General features: G+C 45.8%; 1 protein-coding gene across 2 annotated transcripts in view; it reads right to left on the bottom strand.

The window, feature by feature from the left end:
* The window catches only part of FAM135B (family with sequence similarity 135 member B), a 161219-nt gene that overhangs the window by 1463 nt on the left and 137334 nt on the right, over positions 1-22422 (bottom strand). The window contains exons 9-17 of one of the 2 annotated variants that reach the window (XM_088844612.1): positions 21771-21926; positions 20697-20770; positions 16931-17085; positions 13801-15808; positions 10274-10452; positions 8734-8825; positions 7628-7725; positions 5518-5669; positions 655-765 (exon numbers count right to left, since the gene is read on the bottom strand). In XM_088844612.1, the coding sequence (XP_088700738.1) occupies positions 655-765; positions 5518-5669; positions 7628-7725; positions 8734-8825; positions 10274-10452; positions 13801-15808; positions 16931-17085; positions 20697-20770; positions 21771-21926 (3025 nt within the window). The remainder of the gene's footprint in view (positions 1-654; positions 766-5517; positions 5670-7627; positions 7726-8733; positions 8826-10273; positions 10453-13800; positions 15809-16930; positions 17086-20696; positions 20771-21770; positions 21927-22422) is intronic. The other variant, XM_055432024.2, reaches the window with a different exon arrangement.

Here is a 22422-nt window from a genome sequence, read left to right as displayed (position 1 = left end):
GGTTATCATCAGTCCAGGGCTACGCCAGACTCACATCCAGGGAGGCAGAGATAGCATCGGAGTCAGTGTTCTGACACTGATGGAAGATTGTGGCCCATGAGACAGAACCTGGGCCAGGCCAGCTTGCTGGGCAGGACTCAGTGGGATAACTGGTCAACCTCTCTGCTCCCTTAGTGGATATGAGGTCACTGCTGTGCTCTGCTCACTCCCTTGGCAGGTAGACCTGCACATTCAAAACCTGTATGTGCTTCCTCATTGCAAGTGTGGGTGAAGGTGTGATCTTAGGCACCCCCATGTCCCCCTGCCCTGTCAAAAGAAAGGGACAGTGTCCACCTGCCCTTTGGGTAGGGGAATCTGCACCTGGGTAAAGGAGCTGTTGGTTGGCAAACAGACCTGGGGACATTAAAAGCTTGCTACTCTAGGGTAGAGGACACTGCGCACACCTGCCTCTGGTCCCCAGGCTGCGGGGGAGCTGGTCCAGGGGCAGCTAGTTCTTGGGCACCTGCTGGGCTCTCTGTGAACTGAGGAAGCTAACACTGCAGCTCTTGATGACATCCTTCTGTGAGTGAATTAATGCAACTCTGAATCTAATTTGGGTCTCAAGGTTCGGCTCTCCAGCTCCCACCTTGGGGTGCACCTGGGGGATCCACTCACCTGTCTTTTGGCTTAGTTGGTAGAGGAAACATTTGCGCAGATCAGCGTTATCCCTGAAGGTCAGCTGCAAAAGCGACCCAGATTTCTTCAGTTTTTGCATGAGCCACAAGCCTAGAAAGACGAAAACCAAACCAGACCCACATCAAACACATCCAACCAAAAAAAAAAGCAAAAAAGAATAGGGGAAAGATTAACATTCAACTGTGACTTTTAGTTAACTTAAAAAGGAGAGTGTGCAATTTAGCAAATCCTTGGGAATTTTGAGGTACATTTGTATTGTTATATTCTGGAGGCAGAGATAAAATCTTTTGAGACAGGCTTCAGGAGTCATGAAGTTAACCAAACCCTTTGATTTTATAATCCCCTTCCATAAATCTAGCCTAAGGAAAGAGTCTGAAATACCAAAAAAAAAAAAAATAGTATTTAAAGATGCTCCTTACAGAGTTTTGCCAAGAGAACACACTGGTCATAACAAACACCCTCTTCCAACAACACAAGAGACGACTCTACACATGGGCATCACCACATGGTCAATACCAAAATCAGATTGATTATATTCTTTGCAGCCGAAGATGGAGAAGCCCTATACAGTCAGCAAAAACAAGACCAGGAGCTGACCTGGCTCAGATCATGAACTCCTTATTGCCAAATTCAGACTTAAACTGAAGAAAGGGGAGAAAACCACGAGACCATTCAGGTATGACCTAAATCAAATTCCTTATGATTATACAGTGGAAGTGACAAATATATTCAAAGGATTAGATCTGATAGAGTGCCTGAAGAACTGTGGACAGCGGTCCGTGACACTGTAAGGGAGGCAGGGACCAAGACCATCCCCAAGAACAAGAAAAGAAAAAGAGCAGAGTGGCTGTCTGAGCAGCCCTTACAGATAGTTGAGAAAAGAAGAGAAGTGAAAGTCAAAGAAGAAAAGGAAACATATACCCATCTGAATGCAGAGTTCCAAGGAATAGCAAGGAGAGATAAGAAAGCCTTCCTCAGTGATCAGTGCAAAGAAATAGAGGAAAACAACAGAATGCGAAAGACTAGAGATTTCTTCAAGAAATTTAGAGATACCAAGGGAACATTTCATGCAAAGATGGGCTCGATAAAGGACAGAAATGGTATGGACCTAACAGAAGCAGAAGATGTTAAGAAAAGGTGGCAAGAATACACAGAATAACTATACGAAAAAGATCTTAATGAGAGCCAAACATCCTGGAGTGCAGAGTCAAGTGGGCCTTCAGAAGCAACACTAGGAATAAAGATAGTGGAGGCGATGGAATTCCAGCTGAGCTATTTCAGATCCTAAAAGATGATGCTGTGAAAGTGCTACACTCAGTATGCCAGCAAATTTGGAAAACTCAGCACTGGCCACAGGATTGGAAAAGGTCAGTTTTCATTCCAATCCCAAGGAAGGGCAATGCCAAAGAATGTTCAAACTGCCGCACAACTGTACTCATCTCACACGCTAGCAAAGTAATGCTCAAAATTCTCCAAGCCAGACTTCAACAGCACATGAACTGAGAACTTCTAGATGTTCTAGCTGGATTTAGAAAAGGCAGAGAAACAAGAGATCAAATTGCCAAGATCTGTTGGATCCTAGAAAAAGAAAGAAAGTTCCAGAAAAACATTTACTTCTGTTTTATTGACTATGCCAAAGCCTTTGACTGTGTGCATCACAGCAAACTGTGGAAAATTCTTAAAGAGACGGGAATACCAGACCACCTGACCTGCCTCCTGAGAAACCTGTTTGCGGGACAAGAAGCAACAGTTAGAACTGAACATGGAACAACGGACTGGTTCCAAATTGAGAAAGGAGTATGTCAAGGCTGTATATTGTCACCCTGTTTATTTAACTATATGCAGAGTATATCATGTGAAATGCTGGGCGGGATGAAGCACAAGCTGGAATCAATATTTCTGGGAGAAATATCAATAACCTTAGATACGCAGATGACGCCACCATTATGGCAGAAAGTAAAGAGAAACTAAAGAATCTTTTGATGAAAGAGGAGAGTGAAAAAGCTGGCTTAAAACTCAACATCCAAAACACTAAGATCATGGCATCCAGACCATCACTTCACGGCAAACAGAAGGAGGAACAACGGAAACAGTGTCAGACTTTTTTTCCTTGGGTTCAAAAATCACTGCAGATGGTGATTGCACCCACGAAATTAAAAGACGTTTGCTCCTTGGAAGAAAAGCTATGAGCAACCCAGACAGCATATTAAAAAGCAGAGACATTACTTTGCCAACAAAGGGCCATCTAGTCAAAGCTATGGTTTTTCCAGTAGTCATGTGTGGATGTGAGAGTTGGACTCCAAAGAAAGCTGAGCGCTGAAGAATTGATGCTTTTGAACTGCAATGTTGGAGAAGACTCTTGAGAGCCCCTTGGACTGCAAGGAGATCCAACCAGTCCATTCTAGAAGAAATCAGTTCTGAATATTCATTGGAAGAACTGATGCTGAAGCTCCAATACTTTGGTCATCTGATGCTAAGAACTGACTCACTGGAAAAGACCCTGATGCTGGGAAAGATTGAAGGCAGGGGGAGAAGGGAATGACAAAGGATAGGATGGTTGGATGGCATCACCGACTTGATGCACATGAGTTTGAGCAAGCTCTGAAGTTGGTGATGGACAGGGAAGCCTGGTGTGCTGCAGTCCATGGGGTTGCAAAGAGTCAGACACGAGTGAGTAACTGAACTGAACTGAACTGAACAGATCCATTTAGGATACAGAAAAGTGAAAATCGACCTTTCATTTCGAAGTCCAGCTATTTACTCTGGTTATGCTGACATTATCATGGATGAGTATGTCACACGCACAAATAAATGAATTTGATAAAAATGCAAGGAAATCAGTAAGACACAGGGCGTATATATATATTATGATTGACGTGATGATGTGCATGCTCAGTTGTGTCTGACTCTTTGTGACTCCGTGGACTGTAGCCTGTCAGACTCCTGTCTCTGTGGGATTTTCCAGGCAAGAATACTGAAGTGGTTTGCCATTTCCTACTCCAGGGATCTTTTCAACCCAGGGATCAAACCCATGTCTCCTGCATTGGCAGGCAGTTTCTTTACCACTGAGCCACCTGGGAAGCCTTCAGTTCAGTTCAATTCAGTTCAGTTCAGTCGCTCAGTCATGTCCGACTCTCCCCGACTCCATGAATGACAGCACACCAGGCCTCCCTGTCCATCACCAACTCCTGGAGTTCACTCAAACTCATGTCCACAGAGCCGGTGAGGCCATCCAGCCATCTCATTCTCTGTCGTCCCCTTCTCCTCCTGCCTCCAACCTTTCCCAGCATGAGACTCTTTTCCAGTGAGTCAACTCATCGCATGAAGTGGCCAAAGTATTGCAGTTTCAGCTTTAGCATTAGTCCTTCCAATGAACACCAAGGACTGATCTCCTTTAGAATGGACTGGTTGGATCTCCTTGCAGTACAAGGGACTCTCAAGAGTCTTCTCCAACACCACAGCTCAAAAGCATCGATTCTTCAGCAATCAGCTTTCTTCACAGTCCAACTCTCACATCCATACATGACCACGGGAAAAACCATAGTCTTGACTAGACGGACCATTTTTGGCAAAGTAATGTCTCTGCTTTTTAATATACTATCAAGGTTGGTCATAACTTTCCTTCCAAGGAGCAAGCGTCTTTTAATTTCATGCCTGCAATCAGCATCTGCAGTGATTTTGGAGCCTAAAAAAATAAAGTCTGACACTGTTTCCACTGTTTTTCCATCTATTTCCCATGAAGTGATGGGACCAGATGCCATGATCTATGTTTTCTGAAAGTTGAGCTTCAAGCCAACCTTTTCACTCTCCTCTTTCACTTTCATCAAGAGGCTTTTGAGTTCCTCTTCACTTTCTGCCATAAGGGTAGTGTCATCTGCATATCTGAGATTATTGATATTTCTCCCAGCAATCTTGATTCCAGCGTGTGCTTCTTCCAGCCCAGCGTTCCTCATGATGTACTCTGCATAGAAGTTAAATAAGCAAGGTGACAATATACAGCCTTGACGTACTCCTTTTCTTATTGAAGCCTTCTTCTTCTTCTTCAGTCGCTCAGTCGTGTCCGACTCTCCGCGACCCCATGAATCACAGCACGCCAGGCCTCCCTGTCCATCACCAACTCCCGGAGTTCACTCAAACTCATGTCCACAGAGTCGGTGATGCCATCCAGCCATCTCATTCTCCGTCGTCCCCTTCTCCTCCCTCCCCCAACCTTTCCCAACATCAGAGTCTTTTCCAGTGAGTCAACCCGTCGCATGAGGTGGCCAAAGTATTGTAGTTTCAGCTTCAGCATCAGTCCCTCCAATGAACATCCAGGATTGATACTGCCAGGCAAATGTGTGTGAATGCAAATATAAGGAGAGTGAGCCACACAGACTCACTCTAAATACGCTAGATGGGAAGGACTATTGGTAATGTCTCAATTTTCAGTGAGACATTTCACTAGTGTTGCAAGATTACTATTGGGGAAAATGTGGTCTAAATCATTTGTTTCTGTTCAAAACTGGCTTCCTTGGTTTGTGAGGGAAGACGGTTTGACAAAGGAAAGAACTTCCATTTGTTATATATTGATGTCTCAAGTAACCCATGTTCCCAGTTTATGTTCTGTAATAATGTGAAAGCAAATGGATCTGAGCCACCTCCTGTGAGGACATCAAGTAGCCCAGTCCGCCCCGAGGACAGGCGGGTATGGGTACGGGGACAGTGGCAGACAGCCAGCGCCACCACTTGGAAGAGGCTGGCTCCAAAGCCAGGAGGCTCCATCAGGAAAAGGCTCCGTCTCTGCTTTGCCCTCCCCTGGGCCCTGCATGATGCTGAGGAGTGCCGATGCTGGTGGCATCTTACCTGTGCTGACCAGGGCACTGTTGTTGTACAGGGTCCCCAGGTGGGGCCCAGACAGTGACAGGAAGGTGTGGAGTTTGTTGAGGTAATAGCGGAACCGGGGCCGCGTGAGGACCGATCGGATGATGATGTTGCCGAGAGAATGACCGATGAAGCTGCGGAGAGACGGGAAGGGTCCACGTGAGGGACCGCAGGATGGCAGCAGCCCCGAAGACGCTGCGCCACGAGCACCGAGGGTGAGCCAGCCTCCAGCTTCCTCAGGATTTAGGGGGAAATGCGGGGTGAAGTGGGGGGGGCAATAATTCACCCCATTGGGTTTCCAAATGCTGGATATGTAGAGCCCGGGATGGAGCCGTCGTGATGGAGACCCTGGGCCCAGTGTGATCACAAGTACGGACACCTTCCCACTTTGTGTTATTAGAGCAGCCTCTCCACCCATTTCTGGTCTCTACACCTCCCTTTCCAGAATACACATGGAGCATGAACCCTCCTGGTCATTCATAGGCTCAAGTCCCGGCTTCTCAGCCTGGCCCACTTCCACCTGCCTCTCCAGGGCTACTCCGCCCTCCGTCACCCCGCTCAGACCCCCGCTCATGTCTGCTCCGGCCGCTCCACTGCTCTGAGATCTGTGGATCCCACACATCAGCACTTTCAGCTTAAATAATTATTTATAGAAACCCAACTAGATGAGAGGCAGAGCTCCCTAGCTCTTCTCATGGGTATCCTCTTGAAAAGTGAAAGTAAAAGTGTTAGTTGCTCAGTCCTGTCCAACTCTTTGCAACCCCATGGACTATAGACTGCCGGGCTCCTCTGTCCATGGGATTCTCCAGGCAAGATTACTGAAGTGGGTTGCCATTCCCTTCCACGGGGATCTTCCCAACTGAGGGATCAAACCTGGGACTCCTGCATTGCAGGCAGATTCTTTACCATCTGAACTACCAGGGAAGCCCTAGTATCCTCTTACTTTTTAGTATTATCACTATTAATTTTGTCCTCACTGTGGGGATTGCAGGATCTTAGTAACCCAACCAGGGATTGAACCCAGGTCTTTGGCAGTGAAAGCACCGAGTGCTAACAACTGGACCACCAGGGAATTGCCATGAATTTTTCAGTTTGTTGGTAGTCTGTTTGTTTGTCTGACTATGCTGTGCAGCATGTGAGATTTTAGTTCCCTGACTAGAGATTGAATCCAGGCCCTGGCAGTGAGTATGGAGCCCTAACCACTGGACCACCAGGGAATTCCCACATCCTTCTATTTTTACCTAACTCTGTAGGCCTCTGAATCCTCATTTGTGAAATAAAGAAGTGATAGTTCTTCCCCAAGGCCTAAATGGGATCGTGAATTTCGAGGACTCATTTCCAGATGTGTCCACGTCAGCAAATGCCTGAATAACACGCTATGGACTATCCTCTTAATCCTTTCAACACTGACAGCCAGTTGCCCGTTACAGTGTAAGGTCACAGTTAGTGCTGAATGAAGCCCTTTTATGCAGCAGCTAATGAATCCCCTCAGGCTGGTCCCACTTAATAGATGGGGAAACAGAGGATGTAGAAAGCTTGTTCAAGGTTATATGGTAGAATGCGGACACAAACTTGTACCCGTCAAAAGAACAAGGATTTAAAACCTAGAGTATTTATTTAAGGCCTTCCCCGATGGCTCAGCAGGTAAAGAATCTTCCTGCAATGCAGGAAATGCAGGGACGCAGGTTTGATGTCTGGGTTGGGAAGATCCCCTGGAGAAGAGAATGGCTACCCACTCCAGTATTCTTGCCTGAAAAAATCCTGTGGACAGAAGAGTCTGGCAAGCTACAGTCCAAAGGGTCACAAAGAGTTAGACACGACTGAGCACACAGAACACACGTATTTAAGTCCAGTTCTGTTTTTACTGAGCTGCACAAACTGTAGGCTCCTACATAACGGCTATGCCAGACATGGGCGTGTCAAGCAGCCCTGGGACCCACGGCTGCTCTGATAGTAATCTAGTCCCTTGAAAGCTCCAAGTTAACTAATCCCAGCCTGGTATTCAGATGGCATCGTGCTGCACTCATACACAGCAAACACTTAAAAATGGCACTGCTCCCCCCAGCATTAACTACCTGTGGTTTCCTTTTACCTAATTCTCGATATGGAGAGGTTGTACAACTGGATGTGCTGAATGATTTCATCCAGTAACCGATCGGTCATGGTATCAAAATCCGCAAACGTGTCCATCTGGAAGGAGAGAGAGGAAACAGGTATTGAGGGGGCAGTTGCACAAGGCCAGGCTCTGTGCACAAGCCCATTTTCCTCCATCAAGCCTCAAGGTACATCCTGGGGGTGTGCCCATGCCTGACCTTAGGGCTACAAATTAGGATTCAACATCAAGAAAAGGAGCCCCCAACTGGGGCTTTCCAGGTTGGACTGACTATGGGTTCCCTCTTCCCTGGGGAGACAACAGGGTCCACACTTCAAAGAAAGGTTGTGAAGATTAAAAGAGCAAACAGGTGAAAGTGCTCAGCACGTTGAAGATGTTCAAAATGATTCCCTTTCCTCTTCCTCATATGTCTGTCCCCTCACCCTACAGAGTACATGGCCTTGTACAGAGCAGGTGTCAGAGAAAAGGCAAAAGGACTGACCACTTAGAGGGGAGCGATGAGACTAATATCCAGTGTTCACTTGTTGACTGTTCTCTGTGCAGCTCCCTTGTTCCGTGGCCATGAGACCCTTTAGTTACAAGCAGTACTCTGCCTCCAGAGGATACTTAGCCTCATCCATGTTAGATTCCCTGGGCTGGGAATCAAGGACAACACCCAACCCCACCTCTTGGTCATGGACTCTTGCAAGTCTTGTCTACATTGACACCCCATTAAAGCTCCAGCCCTGAAATGGCAAAGGCTCCATAGTTTCCCTCTGGTGATGAAAAGATCATGATCCAGCTCCACCGATACCAAACCTCTTCCCCAGACAGACCCATGGATGCCCCATCATTTATGCTCCAAGCTGTCATCCAACCTACGACCTGTGAGGTCGAGAGGGCCAGTCACCTGACTCAATGTTCCCCCTTCTTACTATTTCCTCCTCCCTAAGGAAAAGGAGCTCTCCAGACCTGAGCACCTGGCCAGGGTCCCCTGGCAAAGCTCGCTCCCACCTGTGTGGCTATAACCATCACGGTGACTTTAGGAGCCTCATCTAAGGTGTGAGTCAGGGATTGTTTCGGTTCAGATGTTTCTGTTGTCATACCTGATTCTTCTCAGACATGAGGAAATCCAGTTTTCCTCCAGGGAGCCCCAGTTCTATGAAAGTCTTTACCAGCCGGAGGTCTGCACTGTTCCCTAAAGAGGACAGATAAGCCCACACAGACCCACATTGAATCATGTGGTATCTGACACACTAAGGATTTATTTCTTACTTCTCTCCTATCCCTCCTATTTCTCATTTTTCATTAAGTCCATAATAAAAGCAACTAACACATGTCCAGACCACCAGTCCCCTGCTGCCCCTCCTCCTGTCCCCACAGGCTCAGGGCTACCCTGACAGCCCTCTCTCACTGGGATTCTTCCCCAATCTATCAGATTCTGGCTTGTGAACATAATGGTCCAGGAACAGTTGAAGATATGCTGCCTCCCCCTTCTTCGACAGTTCTGTTTATTCAGGACATTCTGCAAGTCGATAAGCAGCAAAACCCAGCCTGAGAGCTGCTTTTTTAATTTATGTTTAATTGGATAATTGCTTTACAATGTTGTATTGGTCTCTGCTGTAACAGCACAGATCAGCTGCAAGTAATATTCCCTCCCGCATTCATAGCTATTTTTTTTTTTTGATGTGGACCATTTTTAAAGTCTTTATTGAATTTGCTACAGTTTGTTAAATGTGTTTCTGTTTTCAGTTTTGGATTTTTGGCCATGAGGCAGGTGGGATTTAGTTCCCTGACCAGGGATTGAATGTCCAGCTCCTGCACTGGGAGGCGGAGTCTCAACCACTGGATCACCACGGAGAGCCAACTGCAGTAGCTGTGGGACCTTACACAGGTTACTTAGCTGTCCCCTTACTCAGGCCGCCCCTTTATAAATGGGGCGGATAACAGTAGCTACCCTGCTGGGATCCTGTCAGGATGAACCACATTAATATATATTAAGCATCTAGGAAGGCTCTGGGGCTATGGTAAGTGATGTGTACAACCTGGTCTTCATCACCACCACCACCACCACCACCATCATCATCATCTGGAATGGGTGATCTGCCACTGGATTCTTGGGCACTTCACCAGATAGACCTCTTGACTCAGTGTCTGCTAAGTGATGCATATAGGCAGGACTGGATATAGACAATTAAATGCATTAGCCCCAAGAGTGAGAAAAATTAAGGCTATTAACAAGAGTGTGTCACGGAAGTGAAGTCATCACCATTTCCTATTTGATTATCATAAGAAGTATGCGACCACAGGTTTTGCTGCTCAGCAACAGTGAAGCCCTAGAGAGGCCTTTTCATTTCTCTGACCCTTAGTTATTTGTTAGATCCAATATAAAGTGGATATGACTTATTTATCCCTCCATTGCATTAATTCATTCGTTTGGGTATTTCATTAACTCAAACATATTTTCGGCCAAACCGATCTTTCCTTTGGGAGCAAGGCCATGCCATTTTCCTAGATCACTATACTTACTATCATTCCACAGTTGGCTACTGAACATTTGTTGAATAGGTCCCTGATCTAGAATCAGTCATAAATGTGAAAATGTGTCTATACCACATTTCGAGGAGGAAACCTTTTAGAACTCACCATCCAGGCCATGGACACAGACGACCAGGTGAATCCCCTCTTCCAAATTTTCTTCCTCTTCCTCTGGTGGGAAATATGGTATGTCAGAAGCTAGTACAGATAAGTCACTGTACAGAAATCCATCAATCTTCAGCTCTTTTTTAAATTTCTCTTTGGCCTGATAAAAACTGGAGAATACACTAATTAATCACAAGCCGAGCTGTGTGCTCCACATTGAACAGGAGATGAGTTGAGCTGAGATGCAGGAATGATGAACATTTATAAGGAAATCTCTACCAAGCGGCAAAGGCTGAATATGGTACCTCATGGGAGAGGCTAGTGAGGGAGGCTCGGTTCTGAAGGAGGCAAGAAAGCGATCCAGGAAAAACAAAGGCTAGATTGAGTTGGTTTCTGCAGATGTGGTTCCTGCAATGAACAGAACCTCAGAGATTCTATCCAGCTTCAAGGACTCACACAATCTTTAAGCAGTGTCCCAGGAATGAAAGTTTATTACCCTGGCCTCCACCCACTTCTCCAGCATCATTCCCTAGCCCCCGGAAAGACCAGTTGGAGAAGATATTTTATTCCCTGCATGAATTATGTCTCTTATCTTTACTTCCATGTGTTTGTGCATTCAGGTCTATCTGTCTGAAATGCCTTTTCCACCTGGTTATCATCTTCTTTACCTGGCTACCTGACCAGGTGGTGATTAAAAGCATGAACACAGGAGTCAGAAGCCCAAGGTCACAATCTCAGCTTTGAGACTTACTACCTGGGGGTTTCCCTAGTGGCTCAGTAGTAAAGAATCTGCCTGTCAATGCTGGAGACGTGGGTTCCATCCCTGGGTTGGGAAGAGCCCCTGGAGAAGGAAACAGCAACCCACTCCAGTATTCTTGCCTGGGAAATCTCATGGATGGAAGATCCTGGTGGCCTACCGTCCATGGGGTGGCAAAGAATTAGACACAACTTAGTGACTAAACATCTATTTCTGCTTCATTGACTATGCCAAAGCCTTTGACTGTGTGGATCACAATAAACTGTGGAACATTCTGAAAGAGATGGGAATCCCAGACCACCTGACCTGCCTCTTGAGAAACCTGTATGCAGGTCAGGAAGCAACAGTTAGAACCGGTCATGGAACAACAGACTGGTTCCAAATAGGAAAAGGTGTACGTCAAGGTTGTATATTGTCACCTTGCTTATTTAACTTATATGCAGAGTACATCATGAGGAACGCTGGGCTGGAAGAAGCACAAGCTGGAATCAAGATTGCTGGGAGAAATATCAATAACCTTAGATATGCAGATGACACTACCCTTATGGCAGAAAGTGAAGAGGAACTCAAAAGCCTCTTGATGAAAGTGAAAGAGGAGAGTGAAAAGGTTGGCTTGAAGCTCAACATTCAGAAAACAAAGATCATGGCATCTGGTCCCATCACTTCATGGGAAATAGATGGAAAAACAATGGAAACAGTGTCAGACTTTGTTTTTTTGGGCTCCAAAATCACTGCAGATGCTGATTGCAGCCATGAAATTAAAAGACGCTTGCTCCTTGGCAGGAAAGTTATGACCAACCTTGATAGTATATTAAAAAGCAGAGACATTACTTTGCCGACCAAGGTCCGTCTAGTCAAGGCAATGGTTTTTCCCGTGGTCATGTATGGATGTGAGAGTTGGACTGTGAAGAAAGCTGATCGCCGAAGAATCGATGCTTTTGAACTGTGGTGTTGGAGAAGACTCTTGAGAGTCCCTTATACTGCAAGGAGATCCAACCAGTCCATTCTAAAGGAGATCAATCCTGGATGTTCATTGGAGGGACTGATGCTAAAGCTGAAACTCCAATACTTTGGCCACCTCATGAGACGAGTTGACTCACTGGAAAAGACTCTGATGCTGGGAAAGGTTGGGGGCGGGAGGAGAAGGGGACGACGGAGAATGAGATGGCTGGATGGCATCACCGACTCTGTGGACATGAGTTTGAGTGTACTCCGGGAGTTGGTGATGGACAGGGAGGCCTGGCGTGCTGTGATTCATGGGGTCGCGGAGAGTCGGACACGACTGAGCGACTGAACTGAACTGAACTAGTGACTAAACAGCAACAACAACAACCTGTGGGCCAACTATTAACCTCCCTGCATTGTTTCCTCATTTGTAAAAAATGAGGGGAATCACACCCTCATTGAACTCATAAAGTTGTCTTTGTTTTGTGTATGAAGCCATATAATCAATGCAAAATGCTTAAAATAGTACTTGAAACAGATTAAATAGTGAAATAAAAAGATGAAATCTATTACCAGCCTTATCATCATCACCATCATTGTCATCAACGTGATGTCTCATAGTTTCTCCTCCACTTGGGTGTCATCTCTAAAAAGCTTCTCCTGCCCACCATCCATTTCCATGCACACTGATTGCTCCACAGAAAAATTAGGTCCTTCTTTTTCTGGCTCAGTTGTGCACACATGAACCAAGCCATGTACTCAACTGCCTTCATCTGCTTCTGTCATCTCCCCACCTCCTTCTTAGACTGAGAGCCCAGAACACTAGTCAGTACTGCACAGTGCCTGCCATGTGTTAAACTGATGACATGGACATACAATAGGTATTCAATAATCTTCATAAAACATGGGGTCCAAAGTTCACCTGTCTGTGCAATTTCTTTTGGAGATATTATTAACGTGTAACTGTTCAACACTTTTTTGAACAAGTGAGTGAAATGGGATATTTTGGTTAAATGATTCAATACTATATTTTATCAAATGCACAGTTTATAGGGGAAGGACTACTATGAGTACAAACCCAAGACAAGGATAAAGGGATGGATTCTGGTATTTCAAAAGGAATGATAAACTTAATAATCACACAAGAGGTATTTAGGAAGAAAATCTGACAAATTAGTCCTATTCTCAAATGGCTCTTAAAGGAATTGTGCAAAGACAGAGGTCGTTCATCATAAGAAAAACTGAAAAAACATTTAGAGTTTATCTCTAAAGGATTTTGTTAATAATTCATGGTATATTTATACAATGGAATGTTATTTAAACACTAAAATGGTAATGCAAAATAGATTTATAAACACAGAAAGATGCTTCCAATATATGAAGCTGGACAAAACTTGGAGTGTATAAAATTATCTTACTTTTGCAAATTAATAATATATACATTGAAGAAGGAAATGGCAACCCACTCCAATGTTCTTGCCTGGAAAGTCCCATGGACAGAGGAGCCTGGACGGCTTCAGTCCACGGAGTCGCAAAGAGTCAGACACGACTTAGAGAGTAAAGGACAACACAATATATACATAAAAATGCACATAGGAAAAAATATAGAAGAACTTACACATGGGCTATATTTGAGAGATGAGGGTACTGATCAGTTTTGTTTCCTTTTACTATTCTTCATTCCTGACTTGTACAACAGGAGTATATTACTTTAATTAAATCAGAAAATACCTGATACGCAGTCCTGAAACAGTATGCATGAAACTGAGAAATACGTGCGAAAGTCTGAAAGATGAGGCTGGGATAGGGTAGCCATCAGCAAACCTACCTGAACATCCTCTCGCTGACTTCCTCCTCCAGTTTTCTGGAATGTTTAGGAACGACTCCAAAGGAACCCAGCGGTTGATGAGTGATGGGGAATGGGGTCTGCTTGGAAGAGAATCCAGCCCTGGCAGGGGTCTCCTTGGGCACAGATGAGAAAGGGAGACAGGTGGCAGTGCAAGACACAGACAGGTTGACGACCTCGACAGCTCTCAGGCTGTCCAGAGAGAAGGTCTCTGCAGAGGTCACATGGGACAGCGTGAGGGAGGCGCCTGCCCTGGGCTCTTGGCTTCCCGCAGCCTGGGAGGGAAGGGAGTGAGTCACAGTGGAGCCCACAGTGCCTGCTTCACGGTCATCCTCTGGGAAGGTGTCAGCTCCCCTGCTCGGTGACGTATCCTCCACGACGCCAGGGGAGCTGCTTTGCTCACCTGCAGAATCCACATCAATAGTTTTGGCGGCTGGTGTATAGCTCACTTCAGGTACCTTGGGGTGGGTGAAACTCTCAATGTCCAACATGCTGCTGTCGAGAGGAGCTCCTGTCCCTGCATCAGAGTCTCCAGGAACGCCTTTCGGGGTCTCCACAAGTTCTCTGGGCAAAGCTCTGTGCCCAGGTGATTCAAGTCTGAGGAGGCGTGGTATTTTGAAACCCAGACCTTTGGTTTCAACACCTGGAGGGTTGTCAGTCCTGCCATCCAGACAACAGGGGCTTTGGGGGTCAAACCGATCCTCTTGACCTTTGGGGATATCTATGTAACCAGGGCCCTGCAGGTTGTCAGCATCTGAGACTTCCCCCGCAAGGGAATGGTCGACCCTGGCTTCCTGGATTGCGGGGCCATCGCTGGGTTGAAGGTGGCGTCCTGAGGGGTTGGTGTTCTCGGTGGGCATGGCTGAAGTTTCAGAGGGACCTCCCCCATGCCGTGCGGAGTCCGCATCTTCAGCAGACTCCTCTGGGCTACTGATCTGGGGTGCAGACACTGACTTGGTCAGTTTTGTAAGTGCCAGCTCCCGCTCCTCCTCCTCGAAAGGCAAAGAGCTAATGGACGTGAGAGAGGCCTGGATCCCGCTCGGCAAGCTCGTGTTGCTCTCAGTGTGTCCCCCCTCCAGGGAGTTTCTGTGCAGGGCGTGTCTTCGGACCAGCTGGTGCAAGAAGTCCCTGTCACTGGGAAGCTCCAGGGTTCTGCTGCGAGCCTCGGACCAGGCCACGGAGCTTGGCTCGCTTTCAATGCCTGAGTCGGAGATGATGGAAGCCGATCTCTTGATGACCCCAGAGAGGACAGACACTTCCTCCTTCTCTGCATGAGGGTCCTTTGGCGAACCCTTGACATCCAAGGGGTCCCTCAAAGAAGAGTTCAGGGGCTCGCAGGGCTCCGAGGGGGTGACCTTCAGACTCAGCAGCACCATCTTGCTCCCTTGGTCTACTCCCTTTCCTAGACTACTTAACTCATGCAGGGTGGTTTTCTCTGAAGAGACGGCACTGTGATGACTCCCACCTGCTACCCCTTTGCTTTGCTCAGTTCTGGCTAATTCGTGCTTGTCTCTGGAGCACCCACTCTCGTGCTGGGCACCAGTGAGCACTGGGGGTTCTGCTCTGAAGGGGTTCTTATTGCTAGATTTCACATCAATGTAGGTCAGCGCTGAGGCCTGGCCATCCTCTGGACCAGGGCTCCTCCTGGGCAGGTCCTCATCTGCCAGCGGATGCCCCCCAACATCAGACCTTGGGCCAGTCTGATGGTCAACTTCAGGCACACCTGCCTTGCTCTGGAATTCACCAACTGTCAGATACACCTGAGATTCAGAGCACACATCCGTATGACTGGGTGTGGCAACATTCTTACTGGGCCCTGAACACCTAATAACCTCAGAGTCCGTCGGGGGTGGTTTCACGGAGGTCAAGACTAGGTTTTCCCTCAGAGGTGATTTTCTATTTACAAGGTTCTCCTCTCTGTTGTTTAGGTTCATTATTGCTGGACTTGTTGCTGGAACATCAAAATTAGGGTAAATACTCAAATTACATCCTACAGAAAGAAAAAAAAGAAAGAAAAATGTGTTATACTCTGAACTGAACTCTTCAGAATCTGCATTCACAAATGATCCACCTGATTGTATAATAAAGAGGTTGTCTGCACTCTATTCCTTGATCCTGAGAGGCAACCTCTAAATTCTTGAAATTTCACAGGTAAGAAGGGCTTCCCTGGTGGCTCAGTGGTAAAGAATCCACCTGCCAATGCAGGAGATTCAGGTTCATTTCATGGGTTGGGAAGATCCCCTGGAGGAGGAAATGGCAACCCACTCCAGTATTCTTGCCTGAGAAATCCCATGGACAGAGGAGCCTGACAGGATACAGTCCGTGGGGCTGCAAAGAGTCGGACATGACTTAACGACCAAACAATAAGAATGGATGTCAGTTATGTTGGATTCTGATAGACAGTGGTACTTATTTTAAATAGCTTTTCCAACTGTTCAAATTTTCTGTAGTTCAACCATATAAACATAATGAAGATTAACATACATCTAACATATATTAGCATATATATACACGTACATATGCAAGTGTGCATGCACGCGTGCTCACACACGTGCGTGCACACACACACAGACACAAGCCAATGTTTTGCGCTTGTTTTGAGCAGCTGGGTTGGCTGCTATCTCTGGAGCTTATACACATTCAAGCTGTCACGCACAGTGTAGACACTAGATGTCAGGGTACAACTAACTGAAAACCGAATAACAAGCTTTGTTTGAAACACTGCACGGTCTTCAGAAGTCACCCAGACGTTTATGTTTTAATTGATGGATAATTGCCTTACAATAGTGTGTTGGTTTCTGCCATACATCAACATGAATCAACCATAGCTATACACAACGTCCCCTCCCTCTTGAATCTTCCTCCCACATCCCACCCCAGGAGTCCAGAAGTGGGTCTTTCCTGTAACTGTCCTTGAGTTCCATGAGTTTGTCCATTCACCGTGATGAAGTCACTTCCAATAACAAGCTTAATCTGAGTTCCTGCTTCTCTATGAACTGACAAAACACCTCACTGATCTGTTCCCATGGTTGTTGGGATGTGAGCAGAGTAGCCGATGGGAACCCAATGGTAATTCCAACTCTTGGGTTTTTCCAGAACTAAAAAGACATACCTGTGGCTGGGCAGTCCACATATCTGTCCTCGAAGATAACGGGCAGGGTGTTCCAGTCTCCATCAATGTCCAAGCACTCTGCAGGCAGCGGGGGCATGGTGGTGAGGTACTCCGAATTCCGGATGTCCAGGGACAGCTGGCTGTGGGTCTGGATCCTGGGGAACATGGACCCGGTGAGCATCCAGGGGAGATTGAAAGGTTTTATTCTTGCTGCCCCTTCCCTTTCCTCCCAAGACAGAATTTAGAAGATGTCCAGTAGACTCTAACAATTGCCATCTGTCTATCCACCCTTCCTTTCTTCCCAGCTACCTATCCAGCCCCCAAAGCCCTGGCTACAGGTCTTCATACTATCAACATTTGCACATTCATTCATTCAACAAACTGTCATTGAACACTTACTTCCTGTGTGAAAAGAACTGGCTGGCAGTGGTCAAACAGGAAGAGGGGCAATAAAACATAACCCTTGCTACTAACCAGTTCTATGTCACTTTTAAACACTTTTTAAACAGTGCAACCCATGGCTAGAAAGGCCCTTCATTTTTCATGGCCACCCAGTAAAATCACACACACTCCCAGAAACACACACGCTGAAACAAAAGCTTCAGAAATACTTCTTCTTATTACTACCTATCCTATTTCATTTAAAAAGCGTTGTTCCAAAGCCATGAAGACAATTTCTCAGTCCACTAAATGGCTGTAACCTATTACTTGAGAAATACACTCTAGTCTGTGCTTGAACAAGACAGGTCTTGACAGCTGTTTCACTTGTCCACCCTGATTTGGGAGGATGGTTCTGTCTCTGATGCACGCACTATGCCTCCCTCCCCTCCGTCTCTGACTCGAGATGAGAATGCCTGTGTGCATGCTTAGTCGCCAGCATCACAGAGCACATGTTCAGTATCTCAATCTAAGGTTTAATTCTGTTCACAGCACCTAGGACCCGTCCTCTGGTAATTTTCTCAATCTGAAATAAAATTTCCCTCTCAGTTTTATAGTTCTTACCCTTTTATTTTTTAAAATTTGCTTTTAGTTGGAGGATAACAGCATTATAATGTTGTGTTGGTCTCTGCTGTACAACAGTGTACAGTGTAAGTATACATATATCCCCTACCTCGTGAACCTCCCTCCCACCCCTCAATCCCACCCCTTTAGGATATAGTTCTTATTCTTAATGACCCAATTAAAAGTTCTGTTGCTGTTGTTCAGTCCCTAAGTCATGTCTGACTCTTTGTGACCCCATGGACTGCAGCACGCCAGGCTCCCCTGTCCTTCACTATCTCTCAGAGTTTGCTCAAATTCATGTCCATTGAGTCAATGATGCCATCCAATCATCTCATCCTCTGTTGGCCCCTTCTCCTCCTGTCCTCAAACCTTCCCAGCATCAGGGTCTTTTCCAGTGAGTAAGCTCTTTGCACCAGGTGGCCAAAATATTGGAGCTTCAGCTTCAACATCTGTCCTTCTGATGAATATTCAGGGTTGATTTCCCTTAGGATTAACTGGTTTGATGTCCCTGCTGTCCACGGGACTCTCAAGAGTCTTCTAAGTTTACCTCTTCCTACACAGCACCATTGCTACCCTAGTGTAAGCTCTTTATTACAGGTTAATATCTCCTACTAACTGAATGGTGATCAATTTCTCTAATACCTGAAGTTACACTATGGGACAAACGATATAATCACTTAGGCATCTGCAGGGCTCAGACCCTCACCTGCTTTAGGGCTCTGCTCAAATGTCTCCTCAGGGAGCCCATCTGTGATCTATCTACGAAATAACACCTGCTATAGCCTGTCACATTGATATATTTCTCCATAGCATTTACTGCATTTAGCATATCGTATTTATATATTTATGCTTAAATATGTTTCCATTACTAAAATATGAGCTCCACGAGAATGTGTCTGTTTGGTTCACTGCTGGATATCCAATGCCCCAAATAGTGTCTGGCACACAGTCATCACTAAATAGGCACTTGTTGAATGAAGGAATCTCCCTTTTACACCTAAGCACAAGCGAAGAGAGGTTCATTAACTAGTCAGAAGTCACAAGTAGTATAAGTTCCAGGATCAACATTGCAAAACATGTATATGGGATTTGAAATCCAAGGTCTTTCCACCATAGTCACTTGCCAGGTTTTAAGATGTTAGTTATAATTATCATAGCACGAAGTCTGAATTCTTTATCCTGGCCCAGAAGATCCCACATAGGCTGGGTCCCACCCCACCCCCTTCTCCTACTTGCTCACTCCAGTGTAGCTACACTTGCTTCTTGATGCTTTCAAACACCTTATGTTCCCATATAAGAAATCTTTACACCAGCTATCCCCTCTGACTCAACAGTCGTCTCTCATATCAGTATATGACTTATTATAACCCCAGTTCAGTTCAGTTGCTCAGTCATGTCCGACTCTTTGTGACCCCATGAACTGCAGCACACCAGGCTTCCCTGTCCATCACCAACTCCTAGTCCTAGAGTTCTAGTATAACCCCAGTCTTTGCTCAAATGCTACACCCTCAGAAAAGCGGCATTTTATCACTTTGGCCAAAACATTCCTAACCTCTAAGTAATGCTTTAGCCAAATTATATTGACATGCAGGTTGTTCTTCAGTTGCTAAGTTGTGTCTGAATCTTTGTGACCCCGTGACTGCAGCACACCAGGCCTTCCTGTCCATCACTGTCTCCCAGAGCTTGCTCAAACTCATGCCCATCGAGTCGGTGATGCCATCCAACCATCTCATCCTCTGTCGTCTCCTTCTCCTCCTGCCTTCAATATTTCCCAGCATCAGGGTCTTTTCCAATGAGTTGGTTCTTCGCATCAGGTGACCAAAGTATTGGAGCTTCAGCTTCAGCATCAGTCCTTCCAATGAACATGCAGGGTTGATTTCCTTTAGGATGGACTGGTTTGATCTCACTGCAGTCCAAGAGACTCACAAGAATATTCTCCAACACCATAGTTTGAAAGCATCAATTCTTTGGCACTCAGACTTCTTTATGGTCCAATTCTCACATCCACACATGACTACATACAGGTTTTACAGGTGCAAAAAAGATGAACGTGAAAAGATCTTCAGGTCTGTTCTAAGTGATAGATGAATTTCAGTGTTTCTCCTGCTGGATTTACTGGGGCATCTCAAACATTATTCCATCCAAATTTATTTTGGAGGCAAACATACTATTCAGAAACAGAAAGAAACCTATAAACTTGCTTAGCCAAGACCAAACATCTTGGAGGAAGCAGGAAGCACTGACTCTGCCCACCAAGGAAATCTACAATGAGAGACAATGACCTCCTCTTCTTTTTTGACTTTTCTGAGTATTTTTACATTTTCACCATCTATCCTCCTAATTAGGTAGTTCAGTATTAATTCTTATGCTCAATGCATTTCAAAGCTGCTGCAAAGTCTCAGGTGAATTCTGTGTTGTTGTTTTATCCCTGACATAGCTTGTGGCCATACCACCTGCTCCTAACTCATTTTGCAAAGAAGATTCAGCACAGATGTCTTCCGGGACCTAGAAAGTCTCGAATCTGTCTACAGAACCATCACGATACTCAACAACAGCAAAACCTCTGGCTGTTGACCTTTTCTGCCACCTGCCAGCTCTGGCCTCTGCAATCTGTCTGGCTCTTGCCTTCAGAGAAAATGCACCTGAATGTAAAGAGATGGGCAGACCCTCTCCTTCACGATCAGGGATGAAGGGAAGAGCTAACTTTGAACAAGAATGCCCTTGGCGCTCAGGGTGTGATGTGGACATGCCATCGGTTACTTACAGGTTTTCCTGAAAAGTCAGGACTGCAAGTTTTTGGTGCTCCATATAAAAGAAGGCCTCGGAAAACCTTCGGACCTGGAGAATAAAACAGTACAAACAACGTGACTCACTGGGTGGGTTTGGCCTTCACTTTTTAAAAGGAAATTAAGGCTCAGTGAGGGAAGTAACATCTAATAATAAGAGAGCTGAGCCCACAACCCAGAGGTTCTGAAATACCTTTCTATCTTCCACAGCTGCCCTCTCTCATTTCAAGTTCTTAACACAAACCTGATTTATGGACACAATTGAACACATGTTTATTGATCTGCTCTTGTTTTGCATTCTGTAGTTTTTTTTTTTTTTTTAATTTAGGTCTTATTTCTTCTACTAGAATAAGACACTTGAAAACAGAGGCCATAAATAAATACAGATGAATTAGAATGTGCAAAATCAGTCATGTAAGTGTGTCCACTATGCATTTTGTAGACTCAGCTATTTGGCCTCTTGCTGGAAATGAGAAGACCAACATCTTCTATTATGCATAAGTCCCCACCCAATGTGCACTTCCACCTGGTGGCAAAAAAAGAAAAAGGCCTTAAGAACAATGGAAGACACTTCTTCAAAATACTTTCAAAGAACTTCATCATATCCTTTAAGATTGGCTTGCCATCACTTGGTAGCCAAGGCTGGTACTTTATGAACAGCAGAGCAAAGAACTTCCCTAGAGCAAATGGGCTTCCCTTGTGGCTCAGTTGGTAAAGAATCTGCTGCAATGCAAAAGACTTGAGTTGGGAAGATCCCCTGGAGTAGGGAAAGACTACTCACACTCCAGTGTTCTGGCCTGGGAGAATTCCAGGGACTGAAGAGTCCATGGGGTCGCAAAGAGTCGGACACGACTGAGCAACTTTCAGAGCAAAGCACTGAGAACCAAAGGAAGTTCACAAACCTCTGCAAGTTCACGGTGGGTCAGGACTAGCACTTGGGTTGACAGAGGCCAATCCTGAGTCTTATTCTGCCCAATGAACCAACTGTTGCAAAGCTTCCTTGCGATATCTCTGCCATGTGACTACAGAACTTACACTGTTTGACCCCTTACCCGCAAGGTGTGATGCTCCTGCGTGAGATAAGTGGTCACTTGGGAGTGCAGCGTCACTGTGTCCAGGAACTGGGTCCACAGGGCCATCAGGTGGGAGGCCAGCCAGGCGAGATCCTTACTTATCTGCTCAGCTATCTTCTCTGGATTATTCAACATCTGGGGAGGCAGAAGGGTTTCAGGGAAGGACCTTTGCTCCAAGCAGCTACCGCCATCGTCCTCTGAAGCCTTTACTGGCTTCTCTGCTTGTAATGAATCCCTCTCTTTCTCCAGAATCTCCTCTATAGCCCATTATGCTCTGAACTCAGCATCTGGCCATCATGATAGCTTCCACTTATTAATAGCGACTACTTTGAGAGTCCCTTGGACTGCAAGGAGATCCAACCAGTCCATTCTAAAGGAGATCAATCCTGGGTGTTCATTGGAAGGACTGACACTAAAGCTGAAACTGCAGTACTTTGGCCATCTCATGCGACAAGTTGACTCACTGGGAAAAACTCTGATTCTGGGAAAGGTTGGGGGCAGGAGGAGAAGGGGACGAAAGAGAATGAGATGGCTGGATGGCATCACTGACTCTGTGGACATTAGTTTGAGTGAATTCTGGGAGTTGGGGATGGACAGGGAGGCCTGGCGTGCTGTGATTCATGGGGTTGCA

The sequence above is a fragment of the Moschus berezovskii genome, chromosome 16 (genome assembly GCF_049115385.1).
Source record: "Moschus berezovskii isolate FMDL1 chromosome 16, NW_MosBer_1.0, whole genome shotgun sequence".
Taxonomy (NCBI): domain Eukaryota; kingdom Metazoa; phylum Chordata; class Mammalia; order Artiodactyla; family Moschidae; genus Moschus; species Moschus berezovskii.
Note: the sequence above shows the minus strand (reverse complement) of the source record. Positions and strands in the feature narration are given on the sequence as shown.